This window comes from Lycium barbarum, chromosome 6 (assembly GCF_019175385.1).
Source record: "Lycium barbarum isolate Lr01 chromosome 6, ASM1917538v2, whole genome shotgun sequence".
NCBI lineage: Eukaryota > Viridiplantae > Streptophyta > Magnoliopsida > Solanales > Solanaceae > Lycium > Lycium barbarum.
Window position 1 is genome coordinate 126,621,617 of NC_083342.1, and position 20,849 is coordinate 126,642,465.

General features: G+C 35.4%; 1 protein-coding gene across 1 annotated transcript; it reads right to left on the minus strand.

The window, feature by feature from the left end:
* Window positions 1-219: 219 nt before the first annotated feature.
* Window positions 220-6,446, minus strand: LOC132598732 (WD-40 repeat-containing protein MSI1). The gene is made up of 6 exons (XM_060311797.1): window positions 5,949-6,446; window positions 3,763-4,089; window positions 3,155-3,307; window positions 2,183-2,307; window positions 1,780-1,875; window positions 220-703 (listed from the first exon to the last, which is right to left on the minus strand). The coding sequence occupies exons 1-6, from the start codon at window positions 6,291-6,293 to the stop codon at window positions 463-465; spliced, it is 1,287 nt and encodes a 428-aa protein (XP_060167780.1). The 5' UTR covers window positions 6,294-6,446; the 3' UTR covers window positions 220-462.
* Between the last annotated feature and the right edge of the window lie 14,403 nt (window positions 6,447-20,849).

Below are 20,849 nucleotides of genomic sequence, written 5' to 3' on the forward strand. Positions count from 1 at the left end.
ACCCCCATATTAAAGCATACAATTTAGGTCACATGCCATGTTAGTAGCCTGTCATAATCCTCCTCTTTCCGAGAATAAATTACATCATCAACTCACATGAACCTCGCTTTCATCTTTAAGCAATCACAGCCAACTATAGAGGAAAAAGAAAAAGAATCCAGAAAAGTACAAAGCTGGCCAAATCATATGCCAATGCAAAAAATGGAAAAGGAACCAAAGTGGGAGGACCAGGCTCAATCTTTTTTGGCCTAAATACATAGATGAAATGTTAAAGAGAACAAATCGTTAGAAGTAACAGCCATAGATATCACAGCATTAGAGAGAAGCTCAGTCCAAAAAAAGAAAAAGAAAAAGCAAAAAAATACGCAACATGGGTGGGGAGTAGAGGGGCAAATTGAAAAAGCATATTTTTGGACTCTCCTACATGATGTTACAATACCCGCTAAGGGTAATACTAGTTTCCTATTGACCTTTGGGGGCATCATCTCCAGTTGGTGGTGGTGGTAGGTCATCTTCATCATGGTAGATGTTTTCAGCCATCTGCCAGATTTGTAGTATATTATCCTCAGCAACACTAGCGACGACCCAATCTTCACATGGGTTCCACGAGAAGTCCGAAATTTTACTTGTATGGCCACCATGAATAAAGAGCAACTCTGGCGGTCCATCTTCTGCATCTTCTGGAGTTTGTTCTTCTTCGATCCTAAACCAAAATTAAAAAATAAATTTCAGGTTTACTGCTGCCTATAGATCTCGAGAGAAACATTATATATAAAACCGCTAGTGATTCTTGTGAATCATCCAAAAATCCCGTGTAACGCCATTAAAAATAAAAGCAAAGGCATTCAAGCCTAATGTTAAATGTATCACTGAGCAGAAATTGTTTTTTGACATAGCAAAATATCATGGTAAAAACTAGTGTTTCTGTAGTTCCGCATTAAGTACATGTTCAAATCATCGAGGCAATGATATCTATAATCTCTTGGCCCAACTTTAATACGACAAGTTTTTCACAAAGCAAAAAACAATAGAATGGCTACCAAATAATTCAGTGAATAAAATGTGAATATTTTGAAATTGAACTTTGAAATCCCAGATACTGAGACTTGGATCAGAAACTCAGATTCGGACCACATGATACTACAATTGTACACCTGGATTATCATGTGCACAAATCAACATGGAACTTCAAGTCCACACATGACAGTACTCAGTAGAGCATATGATGATAGTCATTTTCACATGCTAGGACAATTCCGTACAATATTGGCTCAAATACACAACAGGATGACCCTATTTCTGAGTTCTAAATCCATGTAGTTGAGTAAGGTGACACAGTTGCAACTTAATAAAGTGAAGTGCCATAATATTAATCAAGGTCTAAAAGATGCTTTTCCAAATAAATGAGATTGATTGAGAATGAACGAACAAAAGCAGACAATGAAATGGCATAGCTTTTATGCCCACTTTTTCATGAGGTGGTTTTCTACGGAGTTCTAGGGCTTGATGCAGAAGAGGGAGGGAATGGGGATGATAGATCCCAACTCTAGGTGAACTATAAGGGAGGTGTTAACGTATAGATACAACAACATACCCAGTATAATCCCACAAGTGGGGTCTGGGGAGGATAACGTATAGATAGAATCACAAAAATTCAAAACATCAAAGAGCTACAGAGAATCCCACTTCTACAGACCTGTGACTAAGAAAAGCACCCACTGGACATACAGAACATTCACTCTGATATTACAGTCTAGTAGGGATAGTTGGAAGATTAACCTGCTGAGATCCCAAACCATGAGTCTCCTACCGAGGCAACAAGAAGCTAAGATGGTCTCATTCTTCGGATTCCACCCAACCTGGAAAACTTCCTCCCTGTAGAAAAGTTACAACGGAAGTAATGATGACTAACTGTAAAATAAGATGTATGAGAGATAATCCACTTCAAACTTTCTATTATACTCCCTCCGTTTCAATTTATGTGAACCTATTTGACTGGGCACGGAGTGTAAGAAAAAAGAGAAGACTATTAAACTTGTGGTGTAAAATGAGAATATTTTGTGTGGCTATAAATCATTGCATAAAGGTAAATTGTTTCCAAAGATGGAGGGAGTACTATTTTACATGAATGATGTGAGAGCCAAAATTTTACTCAGAAGTATATGTAAGAAAGACATCTTACTTGTGACAGTCCAAAGTATGCAGTGCACTATGAATCTTGCGTAGATCAAATAATTTAACTGTCTTATCTGTAGACCCTGTTGCTACAACCCATTCGTTAAAGGGGTTGAAAGCTAAGCAGTTAACCTGATCAAAAGAGAAAGGAGGTCAACCACGCAGAATCATGTACTCAAACATGCTTGCTTACAGCTACTAAAGATCTACTTAACTGCATTAAGAAAGGTTTTTCATCTAATAGGCAATGTCCAGTAATGATCATGCTTCGCACATGAATAAGTAACCACAACACCATCAAAACGGGCCCATTTAAGAGTTATGTCTATCTAATGAAGCAGCATAGAGTGGTGGTGGTGGTTTTTTTTTTTTTTGTGTGTGTGTGTGTGTGTGTGTGTGGGGGGGGGGGGGGGGGGGGGGTTGTCCTTGAGCCATTTAAAGTCAAAATTCATAGGGAAGCAATCAAAACATATGCTAGTTCAAGGAATATCTTAACTACAGCATGCACCTAAAGTCAACACAAAAGAGTGGAAAAAAGCATATCATAGGGTTCATATCAGGGTGTTTTACGTGAGAACTAAATCAACTGATTCTGCAGTGTGCTAGGTCGGGAAGGAGATATAGAGCTAATGGAGCAACATGAAGATGCACCACATTGTATATATGAGACAAAAAGCAACCCAAACGTGAACGTCGAATTATATTTTTCACAGACAGCACTATCACTTGTTTGCACATTCCGGTATTGTAAATCTTATGAATAAAGAAGTCTGGGTAAAAATTGGAAAATACAAAATTCTAGTTTTAAGAAAAACTGTAATTATTTTGTAAGCACAAGATTCTCACATTCCGTGCAAGGAAATCAAAAGAATGCCAACTATGTTTATAAGAAGTATCCAGGTGGTTCCCCAACAGTCAAAAGGAAAGCACTGTCAACTGCACAAATATGGAAAAGTCCAGCTAAGAAGTCTAAGCGCACCTCGCTCTGATGTGCGACTACAGATTGTATAGGCTTGGTGACTGATGGAGTTCGCAGATCCCATACGTGCAGATACTGATCATCCCCAACAGAGCCAAATAAATACTCATGCCTCAAATGCCATGCTACATCCTCTACAACACCTTCATGAACCTATACATTTTAAATATTAGAATAAACGAAAGGTTGACAAAAGCATATTGGGAAACTAATCCAAGAGACAAGATTCTTGTCCAGGTTCTGTAGACAGAAACTTCAGGCAGCAAAGAGCAGATATGATGTGACTATAAATATCCTTTGAGGTAAAGTAAAAGTTAGGACACTATTGAAGTTTCAGTTTGACTTTTGTAACATGATATTAATAAGAAGGGCTACATAGTCTGTGAAGAGAACTCATGCAGTTCTGCTTCACTTGCTGTTCTTTTACTTCAAGGTGCCTGAGGATGTTTGCTAGGAGGGAAAGCATGCAAGTTCTCCTCCATATATCAATTATAGTAATTTGCATGAGATAAAAGTACAAGCAGTAAGCAGGTGCAGAAAATTGATAACAATATGCAGTGTAAAAGGCAGTAACCAGTGCAGACTCGTCAAAAATGCATAAGGCAAACCTTAAATATCTGCATAGCATCTAGAGCCTTATTTTTGGGAGTGGCATTAATGTCCCATAAACATATCTGAGCGTCATCTGAACCACTCAATAAATGACCCTGCTTAAACTGACTCCACGACAAACCGTAGCCCTCTGTACTGTGGCCTCTTAACCTCAAATCTGGATTACATGCACCATCTAGAGGAGGCTTAGATGGATGTTTACTGTAGTCAAAAACATAAACTTCAGCACTAACTGTCTTAGTAGCAATGATAAATGGGTTTTGGGGCATATATCGAGCCCGATTGACCTCTCCATCATGATTTATCTGCTGGATTATTTGTACCTGGAAGAGAAATATTTGTCAGTATATATAAGTCACTCAATGTTGAAAGAGTGTCACTAAGTTCACTCTGGTCTTGATGGGGAAATAATAGTACAGCAAGAAGATATGGAAATGGGGCCTCCAATGATAATTGGCACCGATAGACTGTTTTAAAAAACTTCTTTATGAGAATTAGATTTTACGGTTCCATGTCCTCTTCATAAATAGAAGGATTTATTATCAACTTTCCAATGAATCCACACGTCAATAATAACTTTTATAACAGGTAGCATCAATGTACACTAAAAGGATATTAGTCATAAATGGTATTCATAGAAGAAGCTTTTCGAAGTTCCTTAGCTGGCAATTCAGAACTTCATTAATTTTCTCCAGCAACATTGCTGTTTTCAATCATCTTCGTATTCAGTTGAGTGGAGCAACTTAACCAATAGTTTTATAACTCTAACCAAATCAGGAAGCACTGGCTATTTGTTACTACTCATTTCACCTAAGCTATCAGCAAGCCACTACTGAGTTGGGCTCCAAGCATCACTATTCATATAACAACCTCAAGCGTCCTTTCACGAAAGAGCATTCCAACTATATCAGGACTCAGAAAGAAGCAGAGGAATAATAAAAACTCAAACTACAACAATACAGAAAACTTCAATAAGAACTTGTCAGTCAAAGCGTTAACTCTGTCCAAAGGGACTGGCCTGTTAGGTGCCATGGTGAGTTGGTAATGTTGTGCTATTTATGCTAGTCCCTTTTTTCTCCTTCAGTAAATTTCTAATGAAAGTTTAATTGTACCTTAAGCTGAAATTCAGGAATTGAACTGACAACTTCCAATTCACAACTACCTAGTAAATAAGCTCAACAAAGGAGAAAACTTTAAGCCACGTGATATATAACATAACCCTAGAGCTAGCCAAATCCAAGAATTCTTAAACAAGCAGCCCTAGAAAAACTAAACTCTAGTAAAATCACATATATCCCAGACCTTCCCACTGAAATCAGCCAAAAATGTACTCCCTTTGTTTCAATTTGTTTGTCTTACTTTCCTTTTTAGTCCGTTTCAAAAAGAATGTCTATTTCCTTTTTGGCAACTCTTTAATTCCAACTTTCCACATGGCAAATTTAAGACCACAAGATTAAAGGGCATTTTGGTATATTTGATATATCTTTAATTTCAGACCACAAGATTCAAAGGTAATTCTTTTCTTTATTAAACTCCTGCGTCTACTAAAAACCATACAAACAAATTGAAACGAAGGGAGTACCACCAAAGCATCCAAAAACTTCCAGAGCTAGTCAAATTCAAGAGATTCTTTAAACAGGCAGCCCTGGAACAACTAAACACTAGCAAGAATCTTCACACTGAAATTAACCAAAACACATAACAACAAAGCATCAAAGAAATTCAAGAAACCCCACAAAAACAGTCAAACAAGGCATAAAAACACAAGACATTCAAACCTTTCCATTAGCACAACCAAAATTCAAGAGATTCTTTAAACAAGCAGCCCTAGAACAACTAAACTAGCGAAAATTCACATAAATCTCATAAACCAAAATATCAACAACAAAGCATCCAAAAACTTCAAGAACACCAAAAAAGGAAAACCCACTTAAACAGCCAAACAAGGCATAAAAAAAAAAAAGGAGACTTAAACCTTGCCATTGACATTTTGGTACAATCGACATATCTTTAATCTAACACCACAAGATTCAAAAATGTTCTTTGCTTCCTTAAACTATGCGTCAAGTCAAAACCAGACAAACAAAGGGAGTAACAACAAAGCATCCAAGAACTACAAAAAAAAAAAGGCAAACCCCACATAAACAGTCAAACAAGGCATAAAAACAAAACAAACTCAAACCTTTCCATTAGCACAACCAAATCCGCCAAATTCAGACCGATCATCATCATAATGTCGAGCATCATTCTCAGCATCTTCAAGAGGTAACTGAACCTGAGCAAGCATAAGATAGTTAGGCTCATTTTCCGACGTATGAGTCCCTAAAATCATTTTCTGAACCGAATAATCCTTTCCAGGTGGCTCTTCACGGTCAGGCAACCATTCTACAGTGAGTGAAGGCCATTCAAGAGCGTGGGTAATAACCAGATCGTAAAGAAAAGGTGTATTTTTCTTCCAAATCTTGTACTCTTCGTTTATAAGCCTTTCTTCAATTTCACCTCTCATCTCATCCTCGTCTTTACCCATTTTACCAACTGGGTTTGGATTTTTTTTTTTTTTTAATTCTTTTTCTCTTCAATTTGAGTGTGTGTAAACGATTGTGATTTTTACGAGGGTTTGTAGAGAATTGGAGGGAACTGGTATTTTTCAGTTTTCTTTTTTGTGGATATCTAAAAGGGTTTTATATTAGTACGAGCATAGGTGGGCTGTGACCCGAAGCACGGGATCTTTGCATAAATAGCCGCTTGATCACTGTTTATTTTTCTTCTAGTCGCTATACGCTTATTATACGTCTATTGTATATTTGACTGTTACTTTAGTTTCACTGGTATCCAGACTGCATATTTTCTAGATTGATTTAATTAATTCGTGAATATAATTCCAGAGTACAGTCAAAACGGGTCACTCCAACCCAAGTGTCATGGGCTAAGGAATTCATGTTTTTTGCGCGGAGTATCCTTCTTTTGGGATGGACCCCAACTTATGCCTCAAGGCACAAGTTAGATCTTAAAGCAATGTTTATAAAATGTCAATAAAATAATTTATTATTTTTTCTTTAAGATAAAGTTTGAAACCCAACTTATACCCTGCGAATTTCAACTTATGCCTTGCAAAAAAAATTAAAATTTTTGACTGAAACACGTGTTTGGACATGTTCATGATGGATGCGACTTTTATACCCGCTGATTAGGAATTTGCAGGATTGCCCATCGCTGGAGGTGGTCTTTAATTTTTACCCCTCAAAATGGTGGTCTTTAAAATTTGCATGGGCACAGGCAGAATTTTTGCCTATGCAAATTCTGCCTTAAGCCAGAATTTACATAGATTGCGATTTTTTTTTTTTAACTGAGCTGGGTTTCGAACTCACAACCTGAGGGTGTTAGGCGAAGGGCAATACTTAAAGACCACCCTAAATGAAGGGCAATCCGCGCAAAAAAAAAAAAAAATTAACGTTAAACGAGTAAAGTGTTGTGTATGATACTAAGACTTATTCGGTAAACACAATTCCTAGTTTTTACTTCTTTTTCACAATCTTATTTTAAATTGAAATCAAATCGCAATTACGAATGCAACTTCTATACTGGGTGATCATGATTTAACGATTATAAGTAAAGTATTGTGTAAGATACTAAGACTTATTTGGTAATCACTATTACCAGTTTTTACTTCTTCTTTTTCACAAATTCCTACTAAATTTTTAATTTAAATTAAATAGCCCTTTGGGCAATGGACCAGCCTCGGCCCAGTCTCAAGGATTAGCGAGCTGACTTGGACTGTGCTTGTAATTAAGCCTCTGTTTTAAATGGACTTAATAAATCTTAGCTCAACTCTACCTCAATAACGAGCTGGGTTGGCCTGACCTCAAAGATCAAGCCCGTTTTGACGTCTGTAGACCCGACCAATTTAGTTTTGCTTTGGCTAATTAGACTCGTATAATATTTTTTGGTCGATTAATTTGAGCATAATCCAAGTTAGTTCAACCAAAAAGTTTGGACAACTTGAGCTGCCTAGGTGACCAAAATTAACACATAATATTTGTCAAAAATAAAAATAAAAAAATGGTTTGTTAAACATTCATGATAGATAAAGTTGTTTGTGTTTTACTTGGTGCTCATGTAATTTACAAAAGCACACACAAACTAAAAAATTATTTTGATTGGCATGTTAAGTTATGATTCATTATTCAGCCCGAATTGATCCGTTAGATTCATCCAAAAATATTGGACAGGTTATACACAATTCAACCCTTTTAACTTCCCAAATTTGGCCTGATCAATCAATTTTAAATAATAATTATATGATATAGCTGTTTTTTGGCTTGTATTTAAACTCACTTTACATCAAATCAATAGACAAGTGACACATACATAAACCTTTAGTATTGAATCATAATTAACTAGTAAAGTAGCCCGCGCTTCGCGCGGTGCGATCGAGACGTTAGTATATAAAGGATGTTGTTGAAAACTAAGTGTATAATTAATACTGTTGTAAATTTACTTGAGATAGAATAGATTAAATTTTTTATATATATGAATACAGTAATTAATTTTATATGTTTGACTAAATAAAGTTTATAATATTTTTTTAGTAATAGACTTAGATGAAGTGGTTTTCCATTAGCAGATTTTTTGAAATAGATAAATGAAGAAGTATACATTTAAATGAACATTTTAATAATTTGGTTACTTAAAAAGTATTTTAGACTTCAGATCTAAATAGATCGAATTTTAACATTTTAATGTACTTTTTTAAAAGTTATCTTTCCTTTTAATCTTGTGTTTATTTAAAAAGTATTTTAGACATCGGGTCTAACATTTCTACAACTTCACCTTTGTCTTCCTTCTTGTTGATCAACTAATTATATTCCCACCTTTGTATATACAGAACATAATTTATCAAAAAAAAACACTGGAAACCGAATATCTTAAAGATAAAATTTCTCAAAGAACATAGGAAATCGAATATCTTAGAGATAAAATTGCTCTTCAATGTTCCTTTTGTATATAAAACTGCGACTTTACATAAAGAGGAAAAAGAATACAACATAATATGGAATTCTAATTGTAACTTGTTTGAAATTATAACATTACATCAAGGACCTTAAGAATTATCTTGCCTCTTCCGTCTTTAAGCAATATCTTCATCCTTGGAAACTCAAGGTGGTCTTGGTCTTCAATAGTAAAAATTTGATATGGGAATTTTCATTTCATCTATCTAGAAGGCCTTTGACTACTCTTGGAAAAGAATGGATAAAGTTTATATTTATACGATAGATTAGTAATTGAAAATATTGTATCATTATGTTAATATTAAATGCATTAAAAACTGGCAAGAACAGATAAAGTTTAAGTAAACGAAAAGAAGAGAATACCAATGGTTTAATATAAGGATCGGAAAAGAATGTCCAGTCGAATAGAACTTGTCATGGCACAATAATGCGTGCATCGATCCCTGCACAAAAGCTTAACTTGAATATTACTTGATTGGCAGCACATTTTTTTTTTTGGTAGTGAAAATGAGCACGGGAAGTTCATAACTCTTTTTAATGTATTGAAGCTCTCGACCGATCGATATTTGTGATTGCGAACCATTTCATCACGTAGAGGGACGAGTTGTTTAATTTACTATATACTCATCTAGATGATGCTCTAGCAAAGTTGTAAGGCAGGAATATATGAGTAGACTCTTTTCTGGTTCCTGAATCTTCAGGGCAAGGACATTTTCTTGAAACTATCATGATATAAATAACAGTTGGGTCTTCACCGTGGATTTTGCGATTACCTTCTGTGAAGAAACTCTTCATTCCTTTACCCAGTTCTAATTTCGCTTGGCTTCCTTTCTCCTGGGATTCTCCCTCAAAAACCATGATCTTGGATATGCTGTCAAATAAGTGAGAACATACAGAAAGTACAATTAAACAAAATATGTACAAGGGAAGGACTGAAATTTAGATATTAAAAACGATTATAAAATCTAACCAGTTAGATGTAACCAGCCCGGACACGAACTCTAACTCTGTCATAGTGATTTCACTGTTGGCCTACCGCTGTGAATCAATACGGTACCTTTTCGTGAACTGGGTTGTGTTGACAGGGACTCATAAAGGAATTGTCTCTTGCAATTTTAGCAATATGGTCGGAGAAGAAGACCATATTCACAGAGAGGAGTTTTTTGACACGCAATAAAGATGACTTTTGGAGAAGTAAGGGACCGGGTTGCTCAAGCCTCTTGCACAAACTGAAAGGGTACAATTAACCATTGTTGTTCCAGAACAATGTTCAGTTAGAAACTTAGGGAATTTTACAATAAAGTAAACGCTGTATTATAATGTTTTTAACGGAACGATGCATTGCCTCTATTTCCTGAAACGATGCGTGTCCTATGGCTTTGTTGCTCCCAAACGCACACGCAAGTATACGTGGTCGTACAAGTAATATAGACTGTTAAGTCCAGATATCGATCCCTCAGAGACTTAGATTCTACTGTTAAACTAATTCAAATCCAGTTGAAACTATTCAAGAAAGTGAAAATCAAGACTGTTTGTGGTACTAAACTAAAATTGAAAAGTAAACAATTTGCGATGGGTGTTTTTATGACTGGGACTACGTCGACAAAGATTGTAAGAAATTTCAGATGAGAGAAAGATCTAGGGTTATGGCTTTCGACAATCCAGTTGATCTTCAGACAATTCCACCTATTTTCTTTCCTGGGTTACTAGTTAACGGGTTAATTATGCTTTATGATATTCTCTCGAACTACTCACAAGCCTGTAGATGTTACCTTAATGCCTATATCTCTATGGTCATCAGATGTAACAAGAACGCATTTATTTTACCGTATTCAACTAAGTAGGGCTAAAGGGTATATCTCTATCCTCATTAGCTAAACGATTAAATCGAACAAAATCTATTTATTCTTATTACGTACGTGAATTCCCTTTCTCAAGTTCAACCCACGCACCACATATAGTGTCTAACTATTGGCCAGATAATCAAACAATTGAAATCAAGAATAAATAAGCAACCCACAATATGGAAAGTCAATAGATAATAATTGTCATCACATCAACTTTCAAGTCTTTCGCCACTAGGGGTGGGCATGGTACGGTATTTGAAACTTCGGTTCGGTAACTTCGGTATTCGGTTTTTAAAAATACGATACCATTACCATACCAAATTAATTCGGTACGGTTCGGTATTTTTAAGTTCGGTTTCGGTATTTCACGGTACGGTAATTCGGTAACGATAGTTTATTTGACTTCGACTTACGTATATACTCATGTAATAAAGGATTATGACTTCAAGATTTCTCAATTATATTAAACTAACACCATACACAAATAGACGTATTTAAAAGAAAGTACAAGCAACATTTGAATCACGATAGAGTAGTCAAAGTTTCAAAGTCTAAACAACATTAGCCAAAATTAAGCATAATCTTCGGTCCTAAACAATTTTACACCAAAAATTTCATTCAGCAGCAGAGAGAATAGGCCATTTCCACCATTTCAAGTCTTAATGTATTGGAAAAATAGCAGAGACAAATTAAAGGCTGCTTTTAGGCCTCAGCATATGTGAAAGACTAAAAGCATGAAAATATTGGATAAAAAGTTAGCTTTGATGGTACAATTTTCTATTAGATACAAATTGGCATTAAATGAGATGTGATGTAATTTTTTATACGAAAACTAGTCTATATATTTAGCAGTAGTAAATATAATATATATGGATTGTATATATGTAGTATAAACTTCGGTATGGTATACGGTATTTCGGTATCCATTTTATAAATACCAAATACCATACCGAATACCAAAGAAAATTTAAATTCATACCAAATACCATACCAAATATCATAATACTAAAACCGCGGTATTAAAAACTTCGGTATCGGTATGGTATTCGGTATATACCATACCGTGCCCACCCCTATTCGCCACAACCCTAGAACTAGGAGATTTAGCTACTCATGATTCGATCATAGACAAAAGAAGCCATGAATAAACTAGGGTTGAAAAAGATGAAAAATAAAATAACCTAGAGAGATAAAAAGGAGAACGGTGGCTTACAAATCCTTGAATAATCCCAGAATACCGTTCTCAGCTATAAAAACGTCTATATATAGGCTAGGGTAAAAATAATAAATAAGGGATCCAAATCCTAGTCTAATCGGGAAAACATCCGCAGAGTCCCGCTTTCCTTCCGCATCGCGGAAGGATCGCGCAATGATCTGCAGCTTCTCGCCTTCTTCACGCGATGCGGGTCGATCGCGCACCCTGATGACTGAGTTTGGTTGTTCCGCTTTCTTCACGCGATGCGGGTCGATGGCCTGAATTTCTGGAGCTTCTCGCGATCCTTCCACGATGCGGAAGGAAAGCGAGGATCTGCAGTCGATTAACTCTCCTTTTCAGTTCGTCGTTTTCGTTCGTCGACTCTTCACCTCAGCTTATCGACATATGCTACGAATTCCAATCACTTCAAGCACATTTCCCATCATTTGTCGTCATCGTACCTATACACATAAAATATAATGACATAAGTTCAAATACGACGGTTACTTCATGAATTAAGCGATAAAAGTCATAAGAAGAAGTTGTAATACGACACAAAACATGATATTTGTGCCAAATATCAGGCTTCTCCATAAGATATTTTGATTTGTATTTTACAAAGGGAAAAAAGGGGGGGAAAAAAAAGGAGGAAAAAGATAAATAGTTTTTTTGGCTCTAGAGAATGCCACGTCACTTGACTTATGTCCCGCAATTATATATATATATATATATATATATATATATTAACATGAATTATCACCTTATTAAGTTATTTCATTATAATAAATTCACAACATTTTGTATAAACGTTAAGCACATTTGTTTTTTGTTTTTTTTTTAAATTAAAGCTTGTCTATCGTTGCTCATTGAGCATGGACTTGCATATATTTATAAGAACGCATTACAAAAGAGGGAATTCCAAAGCCTGCGAAATTTGGAACAGGCTCCAACATATTCATGTGAGTAGGTTACCAATTAAGCTCACAAAAATAAGTCCCAAAGAGAAGGTGTTAGCATATACACACTCCTCAAGAGCAGCTATACAATATTTAGGGGACATCAAAAAGATTAAGTTTTTTGCAACTCAGTCCATAATTAGCCAAAGAATCAGCAACTCTATTTGCCTCACGAAAACAGTGTTGTGTCTTAAAATCTTCAAGAAATTCCATATTTGATCTAATATCCACAATCACTGGTTGTAATCTCCGAGAAACAGAGGCAATGATTTGGATCCGTTTACTAAGCATAAGAGAGTTAGTCTCAATCTCAATTATGTTGAAATTATTATCCCTACACCATTTGAGGCTGGTGTTTAGTACAAGAGCTTCAGAAAGATTATTAGAGATAAACCCCAAATTAATGGAGAAAGCACCAACAAATTTTTCTTGACAATTTTTTATCACACCACCACTACCACTGAGACCTGTATTCCCTTTAGAGCAATCATTCGTATTCAATGTAATCCAATCAGTTCTAGGAGGTTGCCACTTTATTGCGATGACTTCAAAGTCAGGCCTGACTTTGTCCAGTAAATCATAAAAATGGAACCATCTCATGAATGGAGGTATTTTGAGGGACTGTTTGTGAGCCAGAAGGGTTAGTTGTTGATTGATTTGTAAAATGATGCCATTGGAAGACATCCTAGTATTCTCAAATCTACTCTTACACCTTGCTTTCCATATTTGCCATATAATAATGCCAGGAGCAGCTTGAAGGACTAATTTCTAGATAGAATTAAAAGCCTTTGTCATCCACCACATCAGAACAACTCTCTAAGTTCCTCTTGTCCAGATCTTATACCCATCATCCGGTTGAAATGCTTCCACACTGTTCTACTGATTTTTTCCTTTGCAAAATAGGTGTTCTTCATCTTCAATATCAGGCACAACACAACAATCATATTTAGAGGTAAATATTTACAATATTTAAATGGTATTCATATTAAACGTCATATTTCATTGAATACAATGGTGTAATCTTGAAATACACGTCAAAGTTACTTATGATCGTATGTGAGAACATAGTTAATGAATCGGATGTTTCAGGAAACTTTTTGAAAGGTGTTCGGGTCATTGGTTTGTGAAATCATCTTTTATTTAAAACTTCATATTCAAGGGTCTAAAATTTAGCACTAATAGTTCAAACTTAAAACTACCGATATGAAGTTTAGTTGGACGACATCAATGAAGTAGTATGACAACAATATTGTTGGTGATAATACAATCAAATTACAATTACAATTGAAAAATAAAATGAAGAAATAAAATATCTTCGGCTGAGGCGCGGATATCTCGCTCTCTTTAAGGAGATTCAAGCCCACTGCAGCAAATCTACCGGTCCAGCAATAATCTTTCTGACTTGTCCCCTCCAGGATACAACAGCCCGATCACGTCGTACAACTCAACAAACTCTGGACAAGATGTTGAGTCCAAAGCTCCACCAAAAAGAAGAACACCTTCCTTCAACTAATAAACTCTCTTTATTTTCCTCACTTTTCAAGAACTCTCCAAAGTATATACTTTTCTCTACATCGCACAAGTTAAGGATGACTAACTATTTATAGCTAGAAAAATCATCCTTGAATTAATTTGATATGAATAGGTAGTAAAAGAGGTAGATAAATGGAAAAATTATTATTTAGAGGTTACAAGAAGAATGTACATGAATATTGAGTTAATGGAGAATAATGACTAGAAGGTTACAAAGGAAATAAAGTGACTATTACTAGTCATCAACGTGTAGGAGTAATGATCAGTGGTTATGAAATTTCAAAGGAACTTATGTCCACATTCATCCATTTACTCAAATGAGTAACTAGAGAAATAATGCTTCTAACGTGGAAGGTCAATGCATCATAGTGGACAAGGAAGCAAATGACCCACTTTAATAATATTAAAATGCTCTAAATGTCCTTCAAAGAATGATCAGTGAAGCATAGTGGAAATGTCCTTCAAAGAATGGTCAAGGAAGCAAATGACACAATAGTGGACAAGGAAGCAAATGACACACTTTAATAATATTAAAATGCTCTAAATGTCCTTCAATCCCCCACTCATTTTAATATTAATATAAGAGAGTTTACCAGCTGAAGGTAGATTATTATGCGTAATGAAGGTGTGCTCTGCATTGAACCTCCACTTAGTAAAACAATAATCTTTACTCCAGAGTCGTAGTAGTCTCAGACGTGAACTATGACTGCTTAAGGGAAATAAAGAATTATTGTTCACACATAATAATCAAGGTGTTGACATGAGCTTTAACAGCCAGCACATTACGGCCTTGTGCTATCCCGATTTTCATGAGTGCTTTTGAGAACGAGCCCAATTCTCATAGGAAGCGGCCTACTTCCACACTCACATAGGTGAAATCTGTCAAGGATGCTTCTGTAATTTAACACCCCACTCATACGAGCTACATAATTTCATTAAGAGTTTATATACTAAACCTCCACACTCTGTTACAGAATAATGCACTTACACCACAGGGAGAGAATAAATAAAATAGTGCATTTTTCTCAACAAGTCATCATATGATTCGTTTTTTCCATTGAACCTGGTTATAGGATCTCTAGTCCCCAGGTTGGATTTCCTCATATACGACTCATGAATTTATGGGCTTCAATCTCATCCCCCTCGATGTGCTCCAGACCTTTTCTCTTGCCAAGGCCTTGGTTAGTGGATCTGCAAGATTATCACAAGATTTAACATAATCAACGTTAATGGTACCACTTGTCAAATATGATCTCACAGTACTGTGTTTTCTCCTTATAGGTCTGGATTTATCGTTATAATAACGGTTTTGAACTCTACCAATTGCAGCGGTGCTATCACAATGAATTAAAATAGGAGGAATTGATTTTTCAAAATAATGAATTTGAAATAATAAATCTCTTAACCAATTCGCTTCTTCACTAGTTGAAGCTAAAGCAATTAGTTCAGCCTCCATGGTAGAGTTAGCAATAATAGTTTGCTTTTTTTATTTCCAACAAATAGCACCACCTGCAACGTAAAAATATAACCAGTGGTAGAACAGGAATCACCAAATAAAGTGTTCCAATCTGCATCAGAAAAGCCTTCAAGTACAGCAGGATATTTTTTATAAAACAAGCCATAGGTTCTTGTACCAACTAAATATTTCATAACTCTCGTTATGGCATGCCAATGTTCACTACCTGGCTTGCTTGTAAACCTGCTAAGTACTCCAACTACATACGCAATATCAGGCCTAGTGCAATCAGTCACATATCTCAAACTTCCAATTAAGCTAGCATATTCCTTTTGATTTATCACATCATTTTCACTTTGAACAGGAAACAAGTGAACACTTGAATCAAAAGGAGTTACAACATGCTTGCAATCAAGAAATTTATATTTTTTCAAAATTTTCTCAACATAATGTGACTGGTCAAGGAATATTCCATCACATGTTTTAGTAATTTTTATTCCAAGAATTAAATTTGCCTCACCAAGATCTTTCATGTCAAAATGGCTTCTAAGAATATTTTTAGTTTCACCAATACCATTCATGTTAGAGCCAAAGATCAATAAATCATCAACATAGAGGCAAACAATAACATGTGAATTATTCCAAGACTTATGATAGATGCACTTATCACATTCGTTTGTTTTAAAACCATTTTCAATCATGCAGGAATCAAATTTCTCATGCCATTTCTTTGGTGCCTATTTCAAGCCACATAGGGATTTAGTAAGTTTACACACTTTGCTTTCTTGGCCTGCTTCAACAAAACCTTCGGGTTGTTCCATATAAATTTCCTCATTTAGGTCCCCATTTAAAAAAACAGTTTTTACATTCATTTGGTGAATATGCAAATCAAAAATTGCAGCAATAGCAATTAAAAGCCTTATGGATGTAATTCTAGTTACCGGAGAAAAAGTATCAAAAAATTCTAGGCCTTCTAGTTGTTTAAAACCTTTAGCAACTAGTCTAGCCTTATATTTATCAACAGAGCCATCCGGTTTTAACTTTTTTCTAAGGACCCATTTACACCCAATTGTTTTACAACCCGGTGGTAAATCAACTAACTTCCAAGTTTTATTGGAAATAAGTGATTTCATTTCATCATTTACAGTCTCTTTCCAAAAAATAGCATCATGTGAAGATAAAGCTTCTTGTAAATTGAGAGGGTCATCTCCAACATTAAAAACATAAAAATCATGACCAAAATCTTTTTCTACTCTAGCTCTTTTACTTCTTCTTAACTCAAAATCATCACTTTCTTTATTTTTCAAAACAGAAGTAGAAGAACTAGGTAGTGATAAAATATTTTCATTAGTCTTATGACCCCCACTATTTTTAGAACCAAATGGAAACTTATCTTCATGAAAAATAGCATCACCTGATTCTATTATTATATTATCTTCAAGACTAAAAAATCTATAGGTTGTACTATTTGAAGCATAACCAAGAAAAACACAAGTAGTAACTTTTTTACCCAATTTACTTATTTTGGGATCCATTAGCCTTACATAAGCTAGACAACCCCAAACTCTTAGATATCCCAAATTTGACTTGTGACTTTTCCACAATTCAAATGACGTTAATTTTGTCTTTTTATGAGGCACGCGATTCAACACATAACAAGCAGTTAAAATAGCTTCACCCCTAAAATTTAGAGGTGCACTAGACTCAATAAGCATGACATTTGTTAACTCAACCAAAGTTCTATTTTTTCTCTCCGCTACACCATTAGACGCAGGAGAATAAGGTGGAGTAGTTTCATGAATTATTCCCAATGATCTAACAAAAGAATTAAACTCATTAGACTCATATTTACGGCCTCTATCACTTCTAATTCTTTTTATTTTTCTACCAAACTGATTTTCAACTTCACGGAGATAAATTTTAAAATTTTCAAAAGCATCACTTTTATTTTTCATCAAGAAAACATATGTATACTTAGAAAAATCATCAATAAAAGTAATAAAATATCTATTTCCTCCACGAGTTAAAATTCCTTCAAGTTCACAAATATCAGTATGAATTAACTCTAATAATGCAGTTTTTCTTTCAACTTGAAAATGAGGCCTTTTTGTGATTTTGGCTTTACTACAAGCTTCACATTTTTCAAAATCCTTTTTAATCATTGGGATTAATCCTAAACTACTCATGATTCCCACATAACGATTATTAATATGACACAAACGAGTATGCCAAAAATTAGTGGAAGAAAGCATGTAAACAGAATTAGTAATTTTATTCATCTCAACATTCAACTTAAACATCCCATCACAAGCATACCCCTTCCCCACAAAAATACTTTTTTTCACTATTACATATTGATCAGACTCAATAATTGGTTTGAAGCCTGCTTTATTAAGAAGAAAACTAGACATCAAATTTTTTCTCATGGAAGAAGTATAAAGTACATCTTTTAAAGTTAACACCCTTCCTGAGGTAAAGCTCAACTCGACATCTCCCTTTCCAAGCACTTGAGTAGTGTGAGAATCACCAAGCATGATGGTTTTGGGCTCCTCAAATGGAGTATACACTTTGAACCAATCTTTGTCATAGCAGACATGACGGTTTGCACCAGAATCAGCCCACCATCCATCAACATTTTCAACCATATGTATGTCTGTTATCACCGCCACAAGTGGCTCTTCGGTAACGTTCGCCTGAAGTGTAGGACCACGTTTCCGAAACTTGCAAAATCGAGCAATATGCCCACTCTTGCCACAGACAAAGCATGGTCCTCCATTTTGTGCTTGTTGATTTTGTGCTTGGTTGTTACCACCATTATTTTTCTTGGGAGGTCTACCGTTATTTTTCTTGAATATTTTCTTCTTAGGCTTCATTGGGGTATTTTTGTTAGCATTAGGAGCAATATTATTTTAATTAACCAAATTTACCTTATTTGTGATGGGTTGTAAGCTGCTCTCTTCCGTTTGCAAAAGTGCATCTTGGCCCCTTGCCTCTTCCTCCATGCGGATTCGCATAATCAACTTCTCAAGAGAGGTTTCCTTTTGTTTGTGGTGCATAGTTTTTTGAAATTCCTTCCATGAAGGTGGAAGTTTATCTATTATGCCACAAACAACAAGGTTATCTCCAATTTTGATCTCCTCGAACCTAAGCTCTCCAACAATCATTATAAAGTCTTGAGCTTGATCTACCACTGATTTGTTGTCCACTATCTGAAAACGAAAAAATCTACTAACAGCATATTTTTTCGCTCCAGCCTCCTCGGTATCATATTTACTTTGCAACGCTTTCCAAATTTTCTTTGCAGTAGAGTAAGTTCTATCATAATAATCATAAAAATTATCTGATAGACAATTAAGTAAATAATACCGACACTTGTATGAGTCTTCATCGTACTTTTCAGTTTTTTCTTGAAGAGAAATAAGTTCTTCATCATTCATGGAAGAGTTGTCTACTTTCTTTGGATTCTTCTCAGTTAACACATACGAAACATTGAGAAGACTTAAGTAGAAAAGTATTTTACCCTTCCATCTCTTAAAATGAGTACCGTTGAACCGAAATGGCTTGTTAAGATCTCCTACTTTGACATCCGCCGATTTTTCAATTGTAGCCATATGAATCTCCTTAAAATTGTTGGTGATAATACAATGAAATTACAATTACAATTGAAAAATAAAATGAAGAAATAAAAATATCTTCGGCTGAGGCGCGGATATCTCGCTCTCTTTAAGGAGATTCAAGCCCACTGCAGCAAATCTACCGGTCCAGCAGTAATCTTTCTGACTTGTCCCCTCCAGGATACAACAGCCCGATCACGTCGTACAACTCAACAAACTCTGGACAAGATGTTGAGTCCAAAGCTCCACCAAAAAGAAGAACACCTTCCTTCAACTAATAATCTCTCTTTATTTTCCTCACTTTTCAAGAACTCTCCAAAGTATATATTTTTCTCTACACCCCACAAGTTAAGGATGACTAACTATTTATAGCTAGGAAAATCATCCTTGAATTGATTTGATATGAATAGGATAGTAAAGGAGGTAGACAAATGGAAAAACTATTATTTAGAGGTTACAAGAAGAATGTGCATGAATATTGAGTTAATGGAGAATAATGACTAGAAGGTTACAAAGGAAATAAAGTGACTATTACTAGCCATCAACGTGTAGGAGTAATGATCAGTGGTTATGAAATTTCAAAGGAACTTATGTCCACATTCATCCATTTACTCAAATGAGTAACTAGAGAAATAATGCTTCTAACGTGGAAGGTCAATGCAGCATAGTGGACAAGGAAGTAAATGACCACTTTAATAATATTAAAATGCTCTAAATGTCCTTCAAAGAATGGTCAATGGAGCATAGTGGACAAGGAAGCAAATGACACACTTTAATAATATTAAAATGCTCTAAATGTCCTTCAAAGAATGGTCAATGCAGCATAGTGGACAAGGAAGCAAATGACACACTTTAATAATATTAAAATGCTCTAAATGTCCTTCATATGTGATGCATATGTTTTAACTAGATGACATCAATTTAAAGGCCTGATTGTGGAATGAGAACCACAAAATCAAATGAGAATAGATGCTTCTTCATAATTCTACTTGATTGCTCCTTATGCCAACACGGGAAAGAAATAAAATGCATAAATCAAGCAACTATGATTGCTAGGAAGTGAGCAATCATGAAGTAGCTCGTATTTAAAAACCTTTATTAAAAGCCTGTTAGGTTGTGTTGTAATTGTTAGTAAAAAGAGTACAATATTGATTCAAACCAGAAAGTTAAAACAGTAAACAAATTATCACAAAACCGTGTCGCGGGCCACTGCCTTGAAAGCGATTTCGGCCCGACAGGGATGCAAATTGTTGCAGCCGCTCACTCCCCAAGGTTCCACAGTCACTTCCAAACACGTGCACTTATGTTGCTATATTTGTGATGACTAGGGGTATATGAGGAGATTGAAGAATTTTTTATCATTTCGCTAAAGGTTTGAAAGTGTCGCACACGAAGGCGCAAAATTGGTGTTCAGCACAGTAGTTGCCACGGGCTTGGTGGCGTAGTGGTGGCGTGAGGAAGATGCTGCTGTTG